Consider the following 24087-nt stretch of genomic DNA (forward strand, 5'->3'; position numbering starts at 1 on the left):
ATATGCATATTGTAATTCTTTATTCTTTCTATTTTTTCTTTTAATTTGTGCAGAATATAGTTTGTAACAAATAGATATATTTTATTATTGAGGAAGCAGCTATACCTATATAAAAGTTTGAAAATAACCAAATAAGCCAGTAAAGCAATAACTAAATATTGCCATAATGTAGTTAAGAGTTTAACATATTTGGCTTATGATGTTTTAAATCTATGTTCAAATGCACCACCAGGCATAGATTTATGACCTCTTGTACAACCTAAATGACCACACTTATTTTTCCCAACGTATTTTTATTATTATTATTATTATTATTATTATTATTATTATTATTATTATTATTATTATCATTACTATTATTACTTAAATTTTCTATCATTTATACATTTCTTAATAGGTTCGCTAATTATGGCATTATTCTAAAAGGAAACATTGAATTACTTCTCTGAACTTCAGTTCAGTAGGATATGTAACAGGATAACACTATATTCTGCCTATATAATGGACAAAATATATGTTTTTATTCATGGGTGTAATGGGTATTTTGTAGTCCAAGGAAGATGGTTTTGCAATTTCTTGCTGAACAAACCCGAACAAATGATTTGCTTATAGTGATCAAATGTTTATGCTAGGCGTAGGAGTGGCTGTGTGGTAAGTAGTATGCTTATGGACCACATGATTCTGGGTTCAGTTCCACTGTGTGGAACGTTGGGCAAGTGTCTTGTACTATAGCCTCGGGCCAACCAAAGCCTTTTGAGTGGATTTGGTAGACGGAAACTGAAAGAAGCCCGTCATATATATGTATATATATATATATATGTATGTGCATGTGTATGTTTGTGTGTCTGTGTTTGTCCCCCAAACATCGCTTGACAATCGATGCTGGTGTGTTTACATCCCCGTAACTTCGCGGTTTGTCAAAAGAGGCTGATCGAATAAGTACTAGGCTTACAACGAATAAATCCTGGGGTCGATTTGCTCGACTAAAGGCGGTGCTCCAGCATGGCCACAGTAAAATGACTCAAACAAGTAAAGAGTAAGAGCTACACATCAGCTCACTGCCTCCATCAAATTGCCTGAAACAAGTGCACAGTATACTTCATTTTAGGTGTCAAAGCATTTGCAGAGCAATATGAAATGAAGAATACAAGACATCACTGAGCAATATCAGATAAGAACACAAGGCATCACCCAGTCCAAAAACTGAAACCACAATATTTGTGAAAGCAACACCCTGACCACTAAACCATATAGTTTCATAGGGGTAAAGATTTAATTTCTAAAGATATAACAAAAATAATGTCTCACTGATCTTTTGGTGTAGGTGTGTGCTGAAATTTGCTTTTGCGAAAATGTTCTTTTTCTTTATAACGTGTATATCCATTCCAATATCCATCTCTCAGATGTCACATTGAAAAATTCATCTTGAAAAAACTTGTGTGCAAACATTTTTTTCATATTGTGGAGCTAGATATAAAAATGTGTGTGTGTGTGTGTGTGTGTGTGTGTGTGTGTGTGTGTGTGTGTGTGTGTGTGTGTGCGCGCATGTGTGCACGTGTTCGCAATTGCACATCTTAGAGTAAATAATAATCAGAAAATATAATTTTCAGCTATTGATATATTGAGTTTAAGCATTTTAGAATCCATCCTTTTTATTTCATTCAAATGCATCATACATAACATATCAGTTTTTAAAGAGGATGAATGGAGAGAAAATTGTCTGAGTTGTTTCAATAAGTTACAGATTGAGAGCCAATCTTTTCAAAGATATTATATGCTGAACAATAATGTATGATGAATTGCATCAACCTAAAGTGAACTTTGTGACACATCACTTGAGATATTGAAGGAAACTGAGAACATATCACTAGTAACTAGATGTGGTCTCACATTTAGAAAAGAATGGTAATGTTTCAAAGTTGAATCCACAGAAATTCTAAAAAATATCTAATCAAACAAGCCTGTATCTGATGTGTTATCGCGTGTATCAACTAGAAACAGCAGCTAAATTTCGATCACATCTTATCATACTGACTTATAAAAAAGTGTGGAGGCGCAATGGCCCAGTGGTTAGGGCAGTGGACTAGCAGTCATAGGATCGTGGTTTCGATTCCCAGACCGGGCATTGTGAGTGTCTATTGAGCAAAAACACCTAAAGCTCCACGAGGCTCTGGCAGGGGATTGTGGTGAACCCTGCTGTACTCTTTCACCACAACTTTCTCTCACTCTTACTTCCTGTTTCCGTTGTGCCTGTAATTCAAAGGGTCAGCCTTGTCACACTGTGTCACGCTGAATATCCCCGAGAACTACGTTAAGGGTACACGTGTCTGTGGAGTGCTCAGCCACTTGCACATTAATTTCACGAGCAGGCTGTTCCGTTGATTGGATCAACTGGAACCCTCGATGTTGTAAGCGACGGAGTGCCAACATAAAAAAGTGCAGTCCTAAATCTATAGAGATAAGATAATTATGTTTAGAATGTCTCTAATCACGGGTCTGATTATCCAGAAAAATATCCAATAAATATCAAAATTAACATTATCAAAAACAGCAAGATCAGTCTATAAGATTGATAATTTTGTATCTGCTGTTGATGGAAACTATTTAGCCATTTAGAATATGAGAAATAAAATTCCATTTCTGTGATACTAAACAAATTTTATAAACTGAATTAGCTTTTTAAATTTACTGGTTTTATAACTTAAGAAGTATATATATATTAAAAAAAGTAGTTTCCTAGCTGAGAAAGGGATCTTCTCTAAGGTCTGTATTTACAAGAAAAGGTCATGCTGAAGCCTTTTTGACATTATCAACGCATAAGGATGATCGGGAAGTTTTAATAAGTTTAGCAAGAAAAAGTAGTGGGCAGAGTTGGGGAAGCCGACTTCACAGTTTCAAAGATCAAAAATAAAATAAAAGAGACACTGTTATCATTTCCATCTTTTTAATCTATTATGTTGTAATTTCTAACTTATATTCATGAACATTAATCATGGAACAAGTCATCCTGTAGTCTTTGTTACAGTTTGGCTATACATGGCTTATTTTTATCAGGCTGTTAAATACTTTACTTCATTCTTCAGAGCATCTTTGCAGTTTAATTTTCAGAGACCAACAGATTTCGTTTCTTTCACCATTCATCTTTTCCTCAATCAGTCTGGTTCTCTTTTGCAAAAATCTCTATCCATTTCCTATACTTAGCATAATATCTTCTACATCTCTTTCAATATATCAGTATTCTTTATTGATCACTTTCTTTAATGTAATTCTAACCAGTTCACACCTAGTCATTGGCATATTACATGCTGCTTCAACTTTTATTTAATTCAATATATTTTACACACTTCTGACAGTTTTGCCTCTATTTCTTCTTATTATGTATAAGTTTTTATCACTTGCTTGTCTGCTAAGCAGGAAATTGTATCTGTGCATTGTCTTCATATTTCTAACATCTCTAGATTGACTTTACTGAATTGAAAGACATTTGTTAATACTTTACCACTAGATTCATTCTGTAATTTATGAGACATCAATAAGAAATTTGATACTGCTTCTTTGAGCAAAACAAACAGTAATCTCCACACCAAAACAACTTTACAAGCAATGTGGTAAAAATAAAACTAATGTAGCACTAATACCAAGAGAAGAAGATTTGGCCAGCGGGCTTTGAAGAGTAGATGGATTGCCACAGGAGAGAAATTAACAAAAATAGGATATAAAGACTGAAGTTACTATGGTATATGAAAAACATGAAAGCACTTGGAAATGAGAAAGCACTAAATTCCTGGCTAAAATATTTGGAGGGTATCTACAAAATACCTGCTAAAATATGTAATAATTTACTGCAAAAGTGTGAAACAGCATAATAATTGAATAGTTGAATGGTTTACTAAGGAGTAAAATCATTTTAATCCATCTCTTAAACTGAAGAAAAGTGAACCTTTACTCCTGCAAGAAAATAACAAGATACATAAACTGTCCATTTATTATAAGCGAAGTCTTAACAGCTTAACATCCAGATTACAATTATGATAAAATATGAAAAAAATAATTAAATATATAAACCCACTTACCATCAAAAACCAATAGGAAAGGTGCTACAAAATCTTATATTAATTATTAGATGGGCTAATGATAAACACAGTTAAAAATGAAAACTGAAGGAAGAAAATGAAGTGCGTGACCATGGTATTGATTGATTCTCAAGAAAGGCTTTTGACTATTCCTTTGACTGGAATTTTGGCTTTTGACTGGTGCATTGAAGTATAAACTATGAGTAAATTAGCACAAAATGCAAGCAAATGCAAACATCTTAAGTAAATGAGAGAGAAGTTTAGTGGGGAATATTCCCCAAAAGCACATAACGAGTAATACTCCTACTGAGTTAAATGCCCCAAAATAATGTAATAAAGATCAATTCTTTAGAGGATTCAGCTATAACCAGAAGTCTTTTTTCAATTGAAGGATTAGTAGGGGCAGCAAAGGATCATTTTTAGAAGATATTACTCACAACTGACTCAGAAACATTCTTTTACTCTTTTACATGTTTCAGTCATTTGACTGTGGTCATGCTGGAGCAACACCTTTAGTCAAACAAATCGACTCCAGGACTTATTCTTTGTAAGCCTAGTACTTAGTATATCAATCTCTTTTGCTGAACTGCTAAGTTTCAGGGACATAAACACACCAACAACCAGCATCAGCTGGCAAGTGATGGTGGGGTGGACAAACACAGACACAAAGACACACACACATAAATATATATACACATATATATATATATGTGTGTGTGTGTGTGTGTGTATAAATACATACACACAACAAATTTCTTCCAGTTTCCATCTACCAAATCTACTCACAAGGCTTTAGTTGGCCCGAGGCTATAGTAGAAGGCACTTGCCTAATGTGTTACGCAGTGGGACTGAACCCAGAACCATGTGTTTAGGAAGTAAGCTTCTTACCACACCGTAATATAAATACAATGGGTAGAGGGTTTTCTCTTACAAGATTATTATTATAAAATAGCTATTTTGAAAGTAAATTTATCAAGAATAAAGAAAAATTAATATAATAGCCACAGAACATGAACAAATAACAGGAAACAGAATTTCATGTAACAGTGCAATGAAAAAATAACAGCAGACTATTAAGAAAACTAAATTAGAAATAAGACTAACATTATTTTTCCATGATATTGATAAGTAAAACATACAATAAAGGAACCATGTAAGAAGCAGAAGTGAACAGAGAAAATTTGTTTGATTCAAACCTTGGATCAATGTATTTTTAATAGATAATATCTTGATATATAAGCAATCTTTCTAGAAGCTTTTTCTCAAATCATCATCTTTATTGTTTAACGTCCGCTTTCCATGTCAGCATCGGTTGGACGATTTGACTGAGGACTGGCTAACCAGATGGCTTCACCAGGCTCAAATCTAATCTCGCAGAGAGTCTACAGCTGGATGCCATTCCTAATGGCAACCACTCCGAGAGTGTAGTGGGTGCTTTTACGTGCCACTGGCACGAGGGTCAGTCAGGTGGTACTGGCAATGGTCATGCTCCAATGGTGTTTTTTTTTTTTACGTGCCACCTGCACAGGCGCCAGTCCAGTGGCACTGGCAACAACCTTGCTTGAATGTTTTTTTCACAAGCCACCGGCATGGAAGCCAGTCAGCTGCTCTGGCAACGATCACGAAATATAAAGTTATAAAGAGTATACATCATAACAGCAGAATATGAGGTTTTGAAGAACCAATTAATTGTTGCTGAGTCTTAATCAAGGTGGAGTATTTAGCAGACATAACAGAGTTAAATGTTTCATGCTGTAAAAGCAACACTTGTATTGCAGAATTTGTTCAGCAAAGAGGTAGAATACAAGTGATCTCATAAAACGACAAGATAACTTTACTTTGGGATATACTGATTCTCACACATTTTGATTAAGCCAAATCTTCAGATTTAATTGACAAAGATCATCAGACAGGAATAAAAAAGAATGTCACCTAACCAAGAAATCACTTGTTACAGAACAGAAGACAGTATATCTGAAATAGAAATGAAGCAACAATCCAAATATAGAGACATAAAATAATGATATTCAGATAGTAGCAGGGGATTAAAAACAAAAACAATTCCCATAATAGCAGAGAATTTAGGAATGATTTATGGAGATGATATACAAGCAAGTACCAGGACATACACACAACGCACAATATATCATTTCTGAGAATTGCACATATATTACATGAAGGTGACTAGTCTCTACTTTGTAAGGTGGAAGGGCATTGCAAAGATATGGGAAGTAGATCAGGGGGCTAAAAATATTTCAGTGTTTAGTTCTATCCTTACTCTGCTTATCCATCCATCCATCCATCCATCCATCCATCTATCAATCAATCAATCTATCTATCTATCTATCTATCTATCTATCTATCTATCTATCTATCTATCTAATGTAGCTGGATTAAAAATGGTGGCTAAAATTTCATTTACTATGAGTTTCATGTTAAGAAAAATATCTTAATATCTTAATGATTTTTCTAGTCGATCAGATGGAGGAATGGTGTTCATTTCCATTTTGGATGAAATGGAGATGAACACCATTCTTCCATGTAACCAGTTTTAAAAATTGTTAAGATATGAGATATTTTTCTTCACATGAAACCAATGGTAGCTTTAATACACAAATATATATATATATAGAGAGAGAGGTAGTAGATAATTTCTGTTATCTAGGGGACCAAATTAGTAGTGGGGGAGAATGCATGGATAGTGTGACAGCTAGAATAAGAATAGGTTAGAGGAAATTCATTGAACTATTACCTCTGTGTTGTAGTGGAAATGGTACATCCCTCCCACTGGACATGTGATAAGAGAAGCACCTATAAAGAGAGATGACCTCAACCAGTATGGGGAGTCATGTATCAGTTGTTGTAGAGTTGCTGTATGAGTTGTCAGTTGGAGTTAAGTGTCAGTTACATGTTATACTTGAGTTCAAGTCACAGTCAAAGTAGATGGTTCAAATTCAGTGTCTTGCAAAGCTATCAGCCTTAGCATGATAGACGAAGTGGTGTATTGTTATTCCAGTATAAAGAGATACACTGTATCTGATACCAAGAAAATATTGTGGCTACTAGGATATATACAACAGCTACAGCCACACCTTTTAACTGTGGAAAATACCACATCATAACACTCTCTTGACCATAAAAGTTTTCTCTCTCTGAGTGAAAGGAAGATTGTGTGATGCATGTAAACAGACAGCAATTCTACATGGTAGTGAGATGTGAGCCCAGAATGTAGAGGACATGCAAAGGTTAGAAAACAATGAGGCTTTCATGCTCTACTGGATGTGTAATGTAAGTATACATGTTTGACAGAGTGCTATTGTTTTGAGAGATAAGTTAGGCATAAGAGGAATTAGTTGCTGTGTCCAAGAGTGAAGACAGCACTGGTTTGAGCATGTGATGTGGATGGATGCTAACAGCTCTATAAAGAAGTGTCGATCTCTCATGGAACACATAGGCGTGGGAGACCTAGGAAGACATTGATGAAGTACTCAAGAATGACTTCAAGATCTGAACATTCCAGGTGAGAAAACAAAGTACCAAGATTCCCAGTACCTTGCTGCACTCAAGAAGATCCATACTCCACTGCAGAAATGTTAAGACTGGTCCCTCTAGTGGTGAAAAGCACTCGTCACAGTACCAAGTAAAAGCACCAGTGCAGCACCATGTAAAAACATCTGTCTGGTGCCAAGTAAAAACAGCCAGCACACTCTATAAAGTGGCTGGAGTTAGGAAGGGCATCCATCTAGAGAAACCATACTGAATCAGACTAGAGTCTGGTGCAGCTCCCCAGCTTTCGAGCTCCTGTCAAACTGTCTCACCCATGCTAGCATGGACAATGAATGTTAAATGATGATGATACATATGCATGTGTGCTTGCATGTGTGTAAATATATTTCAGTGTGAGTGTATTTATATACAACATGCAAACAGATGTGATAAATTCTATATCACTTGTTTTCTACTCTTTCTTTTTCTTGTCCTTCTCTTTGATGAATGCATAACCCCAAAACATTATATTTATTTTTGGTTTCTTTTCATTAGCATATATATATATTCATTGCATACTTCCTCCATTGTTGTTGTTTTACTTCATATTTCTACACTTTTTCAATCATGTGTTTTGCTTTGTCTGACTTCATGCATTATTTATTTATTACTCCTCGCCTCAGATGCCAACTCATCTTAATTGTTTGACTTATACATACATTTCTGTGTGTGCATACACAATCATATACCTTTTATCTTTAATCTTTTACCTCCTTCAGGCCACAGACTGCGGCTATGCTGGGGCACTGCCACGAAGAACTATTAGTCGATTGAATCAAACCAAGCATTTATTTTGTTTTTAAGCCTCTGGCACTTATTCTATTGGTCTCTTTTTGCTAAACATCTAAGTCACAGGGACATAAACAGACCAACATCATTTGTCAAGCAGTAGTGGGGACTAACAAAAATACAAAGACACACACACACACACACACACACACACACACTCACACTCACACACACACACACGCACACACACACATATAATGGACTTCTTTCAATTTCAATCTATCAAATCCACTCATGAAACTTTGGTCAGCCTGTGGCTATAGTAGAAGACACTTGTCCAAGTTGCCACACAGTGGGTCTGAACCTGGAACCATGTGGTTGGGAAGCAAGCTTCTTATCACACAGTCACACCTTGCACCCTGCACATATGATGTTTGAATTTATAAATAAGAACACAAAGTACTCAATGCGATGAGTTTATTCAAAGCTTCCTTCAATTACTACCTTAATCTTTGCTTTCCATAGTCCGATACGTTCCTCCAAAGAAGCAAATGGAAAGGGAGAAAAGGAATGAAATTATCTTCTTGTTAGGGAAATCAAATTGTGCAAAAATGTTGGAATTTCTCGTTATCATTTCATCATTTTACTTTCATGGGGAAATATGTTACAAATGCATCCAACAATACTTCTATGTAATCATGGATGCACTGGAAGTTCTAATCTTAGAAAGAGTCTTGTTTATTTCAATATGGACTGGTTGGAAAGACAATATTTATTGAGTTGCTGTTTAGTTTCAGCAGACTTGTGTTCAAATGCATTAGCATCTTATTTATTTATTGTAGCTCTTCCTTAACTTTTACCTTGCTTCAGTCATTAGACTGTGGCCATGCTGGAGTGCTACCTTGAAGGATTTTATTTGAACTAATTGACCCTAGTACTTATTTTCTTTATAAGCCCGATACTTATTCTACCAGTCTCTTAAGTCAAACTGCTAAGTTATATGGACATAAACACACAAAGACCAGTTGTCAAATGGTGGTGGGGGACAAACACAAGCACAAACACACATGCACGTAGATATACATTCAAATATAGATATATGACAGGCTTCTTTCAGTTTCCATCTACTAGATTCACTCACATAGTCTTGATCAGCCTGAGGCTATAGTAGAAGACACTTGCCCAAGGTACCATGCAGTAACACTGAACCTGGGACCATGTGGTTAGGAAGCAAACTTCTTACCACACTGCCACAATATATTCTATCTCTTTTAATATGATAGCATGAGATTTGAGGAAGATATGGCTGCTGTAACTAGCAAGACATGGTAACATTTATAAGCTTTCTCACTGAATAATATGAGAGAGATTCTATTACTATAAGCAAAACTCTTTTACCATAATCAAAGACACAATTATTATAGACTGTTGTTAGTTTCCTGCTCCATCAAAGTTTTAGTTGTTTTTGTTGTGTCTGTCTCTTCAATTCAAAAGTCTCAATGCTATCACTAACACACAAGTTTGTAAAGTCACTAAACCTAGCTACTTCACCAATTAGATAAAGTTAGCATCTCCAAAAACGTCTCTATTTGGATTGGAGTTAATATCTGCTCTGAAATGTCTAATCTGATTTTCCTCAATTCTAAAACATTGTACCATTTGTTTATCTTTATAATTTTTTAAATTATTATCATCATCATCATCATCATCATTATTATTATTATTATTATTATTATTATTATTATTATTATTATTTTTATTATTATTATTATTATTATTATTAACAATAATAATAATTTTAATATTAATAATGTTTTGGTGGTAGGAGTATTCAGGAGAGGGCAATTGCTGCTGTTTTAGAAAAAAAAAAATGTGTATTTTGGTTTTTTTTTTTTCCTTCCATCCTTCCTTCCTTCCTTCCTTCCTTCCTTCCTTCCGTCCTTATTTCCTCCCTCTCCCTCCTTTTCCCTCCCCGTCCTCGTTATCTCTTTTCATTTCTGACAGCCTTACATATATGAAGTAGCTATTGATTTAAAAATTACCTTGTCAAATTCAATCAATGAATTTTGGAAAGTAGCTCTCATGGAGAATGGCATAGCTACTTTTAGGACCACACAACCACTACCACCACTACTACTACTACTACTACTACTACTACTACTACTACTACTACTACTACTACTACTGCTGCTGCTGCTGCTGCTGCTGCTACTACTACTACTACTACAATAATAATAATAATGCTTCTGTGTCTGAGAACATATCTAAGAGATTGGGTGGAAATGGGTACAGGAAGATGCATTGAGTGTGAAGGAGTAACAAGCAAGTAAATAAATATAGCAAATATAAAAATTCTACTAGTTCACTCTAGTGTTCATAAATTTTAAGCTCTCACATATTACATTTTCCTTCTTGCTTCTTTTTTTCTTAAATTTTTGAATTTTATTTTACATTGTTGTTTGTTTTCTTCATATTGTAATCTCACATTTGATCATGGTTGTTATCATAGTTCTTGTTATTGTTGCTACTATTACTGTTGTTATTGTGTGTGTGTGTGTGTGTTTTTTGTTTTTGTTATCATCATCGACAACAACAATATTTCAGTTTCTATTTATCAAAAAAACAAAAGAGAGAGAAAAAAAGGTAATTTCCTCTATTGTATTCAAATAACTGAAACACCATCTCTACTGAACTTGCTCCTTGATTTCATCTTCTTTGTTTTTAGTGAAAGCATTCTTCTTCTTTCTTTCACCTTCTCCCCCTCTGCGTGCGTGTATATACATACATACATACATGCATACATACGTGCATACATACATACATACATACATACATACATACATACATACATACATACATACATACATACATACATATATATATATATATATATATATATATATATGTATCCCGCTTTTCACTTCTGTTTTTTCTCTCAGTCTCTCTGATTTTTGTAATATGAGTGCTTTGTAAGCTGCTTGCTAGGATTATCCATTAGTTCGATTAATGATTTCCTCAGATTGAAGATTTTGGTGCAAGGATTATTTTAAAATATGATGGAAGGAACATATTAGCAGCAAGTCTCTGAAATAACATGGAGCAAGCATTAAGCTTATGGTTTTGTAAATTTAAGTTCCAAATCCTCCACCTCCATCATCATTCTCTTTACTCCAATACTTTTTGCAGTAACAGAGAGATGCAAGCTCAGATATTAATGATACCTGCACTGTATCTTTCATGAGTCTGAGTAGCTTAGAGTTCATTGCTCTCATTCACAAATGGGAGACATTTTATCATGAAAAACATGTTTTAGGTATATTGGAAAGAATACTGTCTTTGCAGAAGACTTCATATTCTTGGAAGTTCAGAATCCATAACAACAAGTTTCACAACTTGGGTTTATATTGATAAAAACCTGACAGTTTTGTTATCTTTTATCTTTTACATGTTTCAGTCATTAGACTGCGGCTATGCTTGGACACCATCTTGAAATATTTTTTTCAAAAAATTTGACCTCAATACTTATTTTTTTAAAGCCTGGCACTTTTGCTTCTTTTGTCAAACTGCTAAGTTGCAGGAGCATAAATGCAGCATCACCACTGGTGGTGGGGAAGAAACACAGACTCAAAGACATGCACACATGCACAAATATCTATCTATCTACATATATATATCATCATCATCATCATCATCGTTTAACGTCCGCTTTCCATGCTAGCATGGGTTGGACGATTTGACTGAGGACTGGTGAAACCGGATGGCAACACCAGGCTCCAGTCTGATTTGGCAGAGTTTCTACAGCTGGATGCCCTTCCTAACGCCAACCACTCAGAGAGTGTAGTGGGTGCTTTTACGTGTCACCCGCACGAAAACGGCCACGCTCGAAATGGTGTCTTTTATGTGCCACCCGCACAAGCCAGTCCAGGGGCACTGGCAACGATCTCGCTCGAAAATCCTACAGGAGCCAGTCAGGCGGTACTGGCAACGGCCACGCTCAAAATGGTGCATCTCATGTGCCACCCGCACAAGAACCAGTCCAGGGGCACTGGCAACGATCTTACTTGGCTTGCCGGGTCTTCTCACGCACAGCCCATTTCCAAAGGTCTCGGTCCGTAGTCATCGCCTCGGTGATATACATCATTTGTAGAAATACATAAATCCAGAGGAGAAGCATACTCTAAGATGTAGACCAGTTAATATTATAGAGAGGTAAGCTTATTTATGGGGTTTCTCATTCATAAGGGGTTTAGCCCTAAGACATATCTTCACAACCCAAACACTGCTGGCCTGAGACCTTTTTAAAATATGGAAGCCTCATTTTTAAGGATAAAACCCTAGGTGATTATCTCCCTTTGCCATTGGCCAATGATCTTCAGCCGCCCTGCTATCTTGAGGTCACCAAAGGACCATGAAGGTAAATGATTGTTTCCTTTCAGCCTTGGAATTTTCTAAAATGCAGGCATGGTCCAAAAATCTTCATCCTGGCCAATGATAATGATGATGATGTATATATATATATATATATATATATATATATATATATATATATATACATGGTGGATGGTGGATGTCTTGCCATTTCTGCCTCTGAAATCCACTCATAAGACTTTGGTAAGCCTTAAGCTACAGTAGAAGACACTTGCCCAATGTGCCTCACAGTGGGACTGAACCTAAAACCATATTGCCGTGAAACAAATTTCTTATCACACAGCTATGCCTGCATCTTATAACAAGTGTTTTAAAAAAAATTTTTTTAAGTTTATATTGATGGGATCAAATTTTAATTGATGAATTATTATAGATAGTACTGTGTTAGGGTAATGTGTTTAGTTAATTACATAGATATAATTATATTGGCAGTATTTAGATTATAAACCTGAGCAAGAAAAAAGTCAACATTCACCCTAATAGGATTTCAGATCATTAATCTATAAGTGAGAAAAAAAGAAAAAATACTGTGAAGCATTACAGCCTGAAACTCTATCAATTCTGCTGATTCATCGTCAACATATACATAGAATATATTATTAATGATGAAAAATGTTGTGGCAATGATGATTATTGTAATTTCAAATAAATTGAAAACCAAAGCTCATTTCATTTGATATTGATTTCCATTATGCAGTTTGAAGTGTAGCTAGGTGCAGATGTGACTGCATGGTAAGGAATTTGCTTCCTAACAACATTGTTTGGGATTTAGTCACAGTACTTGGCTCCTAGATCAGGTGTTTATCTATTATAGCTCCAAGCTGTTCGAAGCCTTGCAAACTGATTTGGTTGGTTGGAACTGAAAGAAGACTGTTGTGTGTGTGTGTGTGGGGGGGGGGAGTATTACTGTTTTCTTGCGTTGACATAGTGTGATAGTTGTAAATGGATGTCACTGTGATGCAAGACGTGTCATTTGTTTCCAGTCTACATAAAAACATGTCTGGTCATGGAAAAATATTATGCTACCTGGAAACAGGTAAGGGTCGAGCAAAAGAAAGCGCATCCAGCCATAGAACATCTACCTCAATAAATTCTGTCTAAGCCATGTAAGCAAGGAAAAGTGGATGTTAAATGATGATGATTATTAAAAAGTGTCACATTGTTTAGTTCTGTTATTTCTGCCCCAACAATTATTGATATCCTAGACATCTCAGGTAAAGTTCCCTATGGAATATTGTTTTCTTACCTGGAACATGCTGCTGTTGCTGAAATTGCAGACATTCTAGACCATATCCAGAAAATGGCCACCCAACTGACTATCATAATGATCCCTTTCACACACACTTTCAAAAACCTCTCTCTGTCTTACTTTAGCCACTGATATTATTATGGCCTCTGCTCCTCAGAATTTGCTGTGCTCATTCATCTCCATTCAAGCATTCCTCTTCCTATTCCTTTTGCCTCACCTCCACTGATCACCATTTTAATGTTCAAACACTCCAAGCTTTATTCTATTTCTACATCCAGCCTTTCCTTTACAGAATGTCAGTCCTCTGGAATTCCTTCCATATTCATATCTTCCTTGCAGGTGTTGGTTTATAAAGGCTCTAAAGAAACATTAAGGATGTCAATCTCACTTGTCTAGCAGAACCAACGAAGGCTATGGACACAACTTCATCATCCAGACTCAGCAATGAGTTCTAAAATTCAAATATAATTGCTTTATATATTTACTTATTATGCCATGCTTGAGAAGACCTATTGTGTCAAGTACATCAAAATCAAAATCAAATCAAATCACAATCAAATGGAAATTGTAGTTGTGCTCCCCGTGCCGGCAGCATATAAAAAGTACCATCCAATTATAGTCGATGCCAGCCCTCTCTGGTGCCTTTGCTGGTGGCATGTAAAAAATGCATTCACTACACTCTTGGAGTGGTTGGCATTAAGAAGGGCATCCAGGTGTAGAAATACTGCCAGATCAGACTGGAGTCTGGTGCAGCATCCTGGCTTCCCAGACCCCAGTCGAACCGTCCAACCCATGCCAGTATGGAAAACGGACGTTAAACAATGATGATGATGATTTATATATTCTTATGTTACATTTAAGGAATAAGTATGTAGTACTATTATTTTGCTTTTGTTCTATTGAGACTGTTGTTGTTTATGGCAGGTTAAACATGAGTAAAATATAAGGAAATAGGGATAAGAAGAACATTCTAGAGTGATAGATTGTTAGTAGTTTGGGATAAATTAAATAAGGTTGTTGTTTGGAGATGAAAAGATGAATAAGGTTTCTAAATGTAATCAATTTTATTAATGTTCATCTGCTGGAAGTGACAAGTTGTAATAATACTAAATTCTAAGTGCATATGCTATGCTATATACTTACCATTAATTTATTGGAAGATAGTTTTCATTTTGTATGTTACCTAGCAATATTGGAAATAGGTGGTAATAGCAGGTGGAAACCTTCCTCCAAAACAATGAGGTTTATCTTAATGGAATAACTGGATATTTGTGTAATTTGTTTTTCAATGTGTATCATGTAAGGTCATATGTAAACTAGAACAGAATGAAGCTAGTGTGCTCTGATGAATATGCAATGTGCTTGTGTATTGAGAGAAAATTTAGACGAGAAGAATTAGTTGTAATATGCGAGAGAGAAGACTGCACTGGTTTAGTCATATGATGCATAAGGATGAGGACAATTGCATAAAGATATGTCAATCATTTAAAGTGGATGGAACTTATGGAAAAGGAAAATCTGGGAAGACATGGGATGAATTATTAAAAGCCAATCTCCGGATGCTGAGCCTTATAGAGGAGATGACAAAGGACTAAGATTATTGACGTTTTGTGGTACTTGAGAAAACTCATTCACCACAGCAGAAATAATATCCTGAAACCACCATGGTTATGCTTATATGTGCAAGTCCCTGCTACTGCCACTAATCTTTCTACCCTGCCAAGCATTTCCTCCACGTCTCAACTCCTAATACTCATCATTTCTCTAATAATGAGACTACACAGCTGCTGTAATCATCTGAAAGCAGAATAGGCACATACTATATCCCTTCCTTTTTGGTCACTTTCCTTCCCCACCATTGGAACCACTTCCATTTCTCGTTAACTTTCCAGCTCACAATTACCACCAATCATCTCCTTTCTGTGTCTTCAGCCATTGTTCTCTCCCCTCTGTTATACTCTACCCTTAAAAGCTCTATTGTCTGCTATCACCATCAGTGCCTTCACATATCTACCATAGCCCCACTGGGCCACTACTATATTTCCCCATTACTTGCTGCAGCCACCTTTATGCCATCTCTAACTATCTCTCCTCACACTCTTATGAAACTGCCCCTTCTATCTCCCCTATCCAATCACCCAGTCCAATCCTCTGTACCATTTATATTCACTCCCCACTCTATCCTGAGGATATACCACGACATACTCCCACCACCATCTCTCTTTCTGTTTATCTTTTCCCCTAACTCTCTGTTTCTCTCTTTTCCAACAGCAGTAGTCATGTCATCTCTGCAGCAAAACACCTATCTCTATCCCTCTAATATACCTTTTCATCCTCTCATCAACTGGCACAAAGCCATCTATCTCAATACTACTCTACTTCCCAGTTGAGAGGTATTTGTCATCGTCATCGTCCTCATCATCATCATCATCATCATCCTTTGGTGTCTGCTTTCCAGCTGGGTTAGACAGCTTGACTGGGACTGGTAAACCAGAGAGCTGCACCAGGTTCCTGTCTGATATGGCATGGTTTCTACTACTGGATGCCCTTCCTAACACCAACCACTCCAAGAGAGTAATGGGTGCTTTTTATGTGCCATGACCCCATTGGTGCTGGTGCCATATAAAATGCACCCACTGCATATATTAAATGTTTGGAGTTAAGAAGAGCATCCAACCATAAAAACTATGCCAAAGCGGACAGCAGAGCCACAGCACAGTGCTCTGACTTATCAGCTCTTGTCAACCCATCCAACTCATGCCAGGATGCAAAATCGTTGATAAATTATAACGGTGATGATAATAATGGTGTGATGATCCTACTTAAATGGAAACAAAAATTCATTCATGGGTAGAGTTCAAAAATTTGAATGTAATTTCTCTCTTGAACACAATTCCTCAATTTATCAATCTTGGTTTTTGATTTCATTCTTTGTTTTAACTACACATTTTTATTTTTTGCAAGAAGTGTGGCTGTAATTGATCATCTCTCTTCATCTCTGTACCTAGAAAAGAGTATGATGATCATGTGAAACCTGTGATAATCAATAATTAGTGTGTAATATTGTGTGTTTGCACTCTTCAATAACTTCACCGAGAGCTACATCCTTTCAATAATGATATCATTTAAGGGTGTTTCCCCCTCATCACCTCTCCTCTACCCTACACTCTTTCTCTTAATAGGCAGTTTTTTTTTCTCCTACTTGATGGGCAGAGAAGAAAGTACATATTTTGACTAGTTTTCTGTTTGCTGATTTAATGAAGTGGAAAAGTGAAAATCAACTATTAAGTGATCATGTTTCCTTTAAAATAATGAGGATCCTCATTTACAGAAAACTCTTGAATTGAAAATTAATTAATAATTTAGGAGAGATTATGTCAGTATACATGCCAGAGTGACTGATGACATTTTTTTGTTTCCTTTGCACTAACAGTTTTAACTGAACTTCATTCAAATTGTAAACACTTTAAAATATGCATCATGTACTTACTAATGTGTTTATTTCTTTCCCTTTTTTTTTTATTTTTAAGCATTGTGGATATTTCATTTATTTTCTTATCTCTTTTCATTATATTCTAGTTATGAAAGCTTTCACTCAAGCTTAAAGAACTTTCATTATGTTGGCATTCAAGTTGTGTTGTCTTTTCACATTGCTTTCCTGCTAGTTATTTCATGAGTCAACAAGCAGCCAAAAATAAATGGGAAGCTAAACTGTTAAACTGAAAGTGTAATGAAATAAAGTAGAAGTATTGTGGGTGCCTAATGGAAAAAGAAAAGAAAAAAAAACTGAAAACAAAAGAAAAAATTCTTTATTAACTGAGCTCATGAATTGTAAGTTGTTTTTTCAAATCTTGGTAGTATTTCACTTCAGTATCCAAATTGGACAATTTGTACAAATATATAGATTAAACCAATGCTTTTTTTCCTTCTATATTTGCTATGTTGCACTGTCAACATTTGATTTAAAAAGAATCTTCTTTTCAATCCATTTTTCAACCTTCTTTTGCATTCTTGTAAACTTACCTGCCCACTCACTCAATCCAATCCCCTGTACTACTTGACTCACCATCCACTGTAACTTGAACACATCTTCTTCATCATCTTCTCTCTCTTGCTACATTTTCTCTTTCTCTCTGGGGTGACCAGATATCTCCCTATTATACACTAACCTCTCATCATCTGACACAAAACTACCTCCCTTAATGCCAGTCACCACTCAATTGAGGGGGACTTATCTTGTGAGATGTTGCTTCTGCTGGTACCAATTAAAATGCACCCAGTAAAATCTCCTTAAAGAGTTTGGCATTCGGAAGGGCATCCAGTCATAGAAATCATGACAAAGCAGACAGTAGAACTAGCCAAGTGCAGTCTTTAAATGATGATGATGATGGTGTTTAAATTTAGTTTAAATTTCTAAATGTTTGCTATTTAATTTTTGCTACTGACATTTTGCAGAAATTTGGAGTAAGATACATTATATCCTATAAATTTCATGTATATTGAACTGCATGTATTTTTGTTGAGACTCTGTTCTTAATAAATTGTTCTAAACAATTTATACGATGCTTTGGATTTAACACAGATAAAAACATCTTGCCCTGAGCAAAACACCAAACAGCAATACACAGTACAATAACAACATGTATACCACCAGTAATATAGAATTAGACAGCATCTCTGAAAGTTGAAAGTAGGCTACCAGAATCATTCTCCCATGGTCAATGACAGTTTATTTGAATTTCAAACCATGGCTGAATGAACAAATGAATACCAAATTCTCTTTAATGTCCGACAAGTGATTTGAGATGATATGTTGGTACAAGTACGAAACATTGACCTGAAAGACTGGCCAGTTAATACAAATATAAGAAAAGAGCTTTCCCAACTAGAATTGAATGTGTTCAATCAAATAGCAAGAAATTACCTAAAAGGTACCTAATCAAAGAGTATAAAAGCAACATCTGAGACTTTAAATCTAAGAGAGAGACTAATACCCACATGTATAAGGATACACACACACACACGCACACACACACGCACACACACACACATATATAAGTATGCGTATGCATGTATACATAAATATATATGTGTGTGTATATATATATATATATATACATATATATATATATATGTATATATATATATATATATATACGTATATATATATGCCTATATACAAGCACACACACATATATATATGTCTATATGTGTATCTGTGTGTGTATATCCTTATGTGCATGAATGTATATACAAAAATAGGCATTAAATATACATATATGTGTATAGATGCAGGTATACACTCATACATTCACATATGGATATATACATGTATATTGATTTTACATATCATTATCATGGCTTGTGACTTTAATGGACATATTGGGCAACACTATGATAGCTATTCCAATGTACATAGAGGCTATGGCTATGATACATGAACTGAAAAAGGTTCGAGCTCTTAGAGTTCTGTGATACAAATGATGTATTTGCAACATTAACTTCAGGAAACAGGTCAGCCACCTAATCACCTACGGCTCAGGTAAACATACAAGACAAATAGTCTTCTTTCTCATCATCATGAATCATGATCAACAGATAGTGGTAAATCTTTCCTTGATAAAGAATTATCATTTAGCATGTGTTTTCCATGCTGGTATGGGTTGGATGGTTTGACAGAAACTGGGGAATAAGAGGACTGTACCAAGCTCCTATGTCTGTGGCTGGATGCCCTTCCTGTCACCAACCACTTTACAGAGAGTACTGGATGCTTTTCGCATAGTACTGGCAAGGCAACAATGCTCAAATGAGGGAAGAGGCTTTATGCCAAGTGATGAATGGTTGAAGTATAACAGAGAAAGGGGACAGATATCTTATTGTAGATGAGTTATGGGATTAACTAGATGGAAAAGAAAACTGATGATGGTGAAGATGTATCAAAGCATGTTCTCAAGTTACAGGAAGAGGAATAAAAGAGAAGTGATATGGGTGGGTAAGTAAGTTCATGGGAGAAAGAGAGGTGAGTGGCAGAAGGATTGAGATGAAGATAGAGGGAAATGATGAATATGAGTGGAATCATAGTCAATCATGGATATCAGTTGTAGGGGAAGGCAGAGAGGAAATAGGTGGCAGTAAAGATGATTTGAAGTGTGAGGGGTGGTGTGCGAGATGCATGAGAGAGGGTACATGAACTGGAAATTCCCTGGCTGGTGAGCCTATAGGATGAGATAACGACAGAACAGGGCTAGGCTTACAATATTCCATCAAGGACAGCAGCTGGAGAGAACAAACAAGTTCATCATCAAGTAAAATACACATTTGATTTTGTACTCTATCAAGAGTTGACAGTACATGTTTAGAAAAACTCAAAATTTACTCTTTACTCTTTTACTCTTTTACTTGTTTCAGTCATTTGACTGTGGCCATGCTGGAGCACTGCCTTTAGCCGAGAAAATTGACCCTGGGACTTATTCTTTGTAAGCCTAGTACTTATTCTATCGGTCTCTTTTTGCCGAACCGCTAAGTAACGGGGACATAAACACACCAGCATCGGTTGTCAAGCGATGGGGGGGGGGACAAACACAGACACACAAACACACATACATATATATATATATATATATATATATATATACACATATATACGACGGTCTTCTTTCAGTTTCCGTCTACCAAATCCACTCACAAGGCTTTGGTCAGCCCAAAGCTATAGTAGAAGACACTTGCCCAAGGTGCCATGTAGTGGGACTGAACCCGGAACCATATGGTTGGTAACAAGCTACTTACCACACAGCCACTCCTGCACCTAATGTTCAAATAGTTTTATGTTTGGGGAGGAGATCTAAGGTCTTGTAATAATACTATAGAGTTTCAGGTGTTTAAAATTTGTGAAGTGGGTATATAATTCAAACTACTCCCCTAGCAACAGGTGAAAGATAATGATAAACTCTTGCAACAGCAAGAGTGGAAAGCACATAACACAGCCTGAATCTCAGAGCATTTTGGTTCCATTCTGCTTTGCAAATTCTACAGGGTGTCCACAAGGTCTGGGTACATGGAGTAAATAAAATCATAACATAAACAATTAAATATAAGAAATAATAATTTCTTAAAGTAGATATAGTCATTCTTTGAATAATAATTTATTTTTGCCTGACTAAATTATTGCTGCTCACACAACATTTTAGGTTTTCCAGGACTGTGCAGACTTATTATCAAAGGCATTCCAGCCGTGACCCTCCTGTTTTTTTAGGAATATGTCCAGCATTACCTTAGCCCTTTTGTCCATTGCAAATTTCAAATTGCAGGATGTGTTTGCAGACTGTTATTTCTAGTTGGTTGCTATTTCTAGTTGGTTGCTATTTCTAGTTGGTTGCTATTTCTATTGGTACATAAAACACCCTTAGAATCTCATTCTCTTTTTATTTGTGTGTATGTTGTTTATTTGTGTCAACCTTTATTTCGTAACCTAAAAAAAGAATGCTGAAATAAGTTGCATAAAGGCTACAGTGGTGACACAACATCTCATTCAGTCACAATTTATTGATGAAATAACTGTTTATTAGCTCCTGGTATGTTAGCTTAAATCAAATAGATCTACAATCAAAGATATTCAAGTCATTACCATCTCAGGGAGTTTTTTTTTCTTTGTAATGGGGGGTTATACAAGAGACCACATCTTCCAATATATCTTTCTTTAGGCAAGTGTAATTCGAGGAAGATTTGGTTGTTATTTCTTTCAAGTTGTCTAAGTACATAGAGACTCTCTTACATTCAACTCTGTGCATGTGTGCATGTGTGAGTGTATGTATATGTGTGTGTGTGCAAGAGAGAGAGAGAGAAAGAGAGGGAGAGTGAGAGAGAGAAAGAGAGAGAGAGAAAGAGAGAGAGAGAGAGAGAGAGAGAGAGTGAGAGAGAGAGAGAGTGAGAGACAGACAGACAGACAGACAGACAGACAGAGAAAGTGTGAGTAACTTAAGATTGCATGCATATTGTGTACAGTAAAGAAAATGTTGCTTTAACTCACCATATAGAATCATTTTCTCCTGGTCACTTCCGAGATGATTAGAAGCAACACATGTATATTCTCCAAAGTCTGATATCTCTACTGCCCGTATCCTCAGGCTTAAAGTTATAGTGTGCTCATCTTCATTATATGCTTCTGCACGATACTTCCATGAATTTTCTATTCTGTTAGAATTCTTTTCCCAGTGTGTTGCACCGAGTGGACTTGCTGTTACTGTACACTCAAGTATTGTCATTTTGCCAATTTCTTGTCCCATTCTTTTATTACGAACTCGGACTTCAGGAGGGACTGTGAAAAGAAAGGAAATGAAAAAAAGATTAAAGTAGGAATTTCATTTGGTTGCAATGTTACAATCATATGACTTTGTATAGCCTTGTATGCATATAAACATATTTTTATCAGATTATCTTCATGCTTCTATATTTCTTTTCGTCTAATCCATCTCTTTGTCCCCACTCTCTCCCCACCTCAGTGCCACTTGCATTGCTTCACATCTCCTACTCTTACTGTATCCCATCACTTATCCATCTCTGCAGTTGCCTGTATCAGACACTACTCTAAATAACATTACCACTTACATCATACTACTGCGTCATACCTTCATTTGGCTGTCCTGACCCTTCTGATATCATTGCTCTCTCTTCTTATCCTCTCTTTATTCATCTAAGCTAATGTACACACTCTAGGTTATTGAGTACTCGTGGCACTTATACACTTGCTCCCACTCACACACTTCTAGTCTTGATACTTCCTCTCTCACCATTTTCTTCTGGTCTACTTATAACTCACAATATATTCTCTATGTGGCTCCCTGTACAAGGTTCCATTCATTGTGTATTGTTGTTACAGAGAAAAGCCAACAAAACATGTTCCCTCAAGAGTAATTGATGAGTAAGACAAACACTCTTGTGCTGGTAATGCAAAAAATGGTACTCAGTAAACTCTGTAAACTTTAGGAAGGACATTCAGTCATAAAAGCCAAGTCAAATAACATACGAGCATTAATCAATGGGGACAGTAGAAGCTCTCAATTACCAGTGCCTCAGACTATGGCCCAATCCAACCTTTATCATCATGAAAAGTATATATAAATAAAAATGAAAAATGATGCTGCTGCTGATGATTATACATGTGTGTGTATACATACATACACACATACATACATACATACATACATACATACATGATGATGGCTGCCCCCTCGTTATCGAGTATGGCCATTGCACGAAGCTTAACTTAACAGTGCTGTGATCGAATGTGACTTTTTAGCCCAGCCAAAGATCTACAATGTCTTGCACAGAGTTGGCATCCAAAACCTTTACTGTCAATAGCTGGCTGTCGTTGTAATTGGGCTCCATGTACCTTTGTGTGTTGTTTAAGTCCTCCTGCTGAATCACACTCCCTTCCACATGCCCGACAGACATGATTAGTATGGTGTGTAGCATCATCACCAGCGGCCTATTAGTCAATCATACATACATACATACATATACATATATATCATCATCTTCATCATCATCATCATCATCATTTAATATCCATTATCTATGCTGGCATAGCTTGGATGGTTTTGACTGAAAACTGACAAGCTGGAGAGCAGCACTAGGTTCCAATCTGAGTTGGCATTATTTCTACAGCTATATGCCCTTCTTAATACCAACCACTCCAAGAGTGTAGTGGATGCTTTTTACCTGCCAAAGAGAGAAGCAGAGTGGGGGAGAGAAAGATGGTAGGCAAGCACACAATAATATAGAATGTGGGTGATGGATAAATAACTTTGAATGAATGGGTAACAAGCAATTTAAAAACTTGTGAAGAATCTTGTTGAGAGGAGTTCAGTAAAGAGTTTTTAGCCAATGAGTGTTTTCAAGCTAAAATTTATCTTCTAATGGACTGATCTGTTATGTTCCTGTAGAATATATGGAACTCAAGCCTATGTAATTCTAGGAGAATGAATTTTTATATTAATCCATCCAGCAGTCACTCTCTCTTTGTATATGTGTGTGTATATATATACATATATATATATATATATA

The 24087-nt window shown here is 36.0% G+C and overlaps 1 protein-coding gene across 1 annotated transcript in view; it reads right to left on the reverse strand.

Annotated features, from left to right (window-relative positions):
• LOC106875874 (opioid-binding protein/cell adhesion molecule homolog) overlaps positions 1-24087 on the reverse strand; it is a 574302-nt gene that overhangs the window by 23265 nt on the left and 526950 nt on the right. Inside the window, exon 7 of the mRNA XM_052967625.1 lies at positions 22052-22339. Coding sequence (XP_052823585.1) covers positions 22052-22339 — 288 coding nt within the window. The remainder of the gene's footprint in view (positions 1-22051; positions 22340-24087) is intronic.

This window comes from Octopus bimaculoides, chromosome 4 (assembly GCF_001194135.2).
Source record: "Octopus bimaculoides isolate UCB-OBI-ISO-001 chromosome 4, ASM119413v2, whole genome shotgun sequence".
NCBI lineage: Eukaryota > Metazoa > Mollusca > Cephalopoda > Octopoda > Octopodidae > Octopus > Octopus bimaculoides.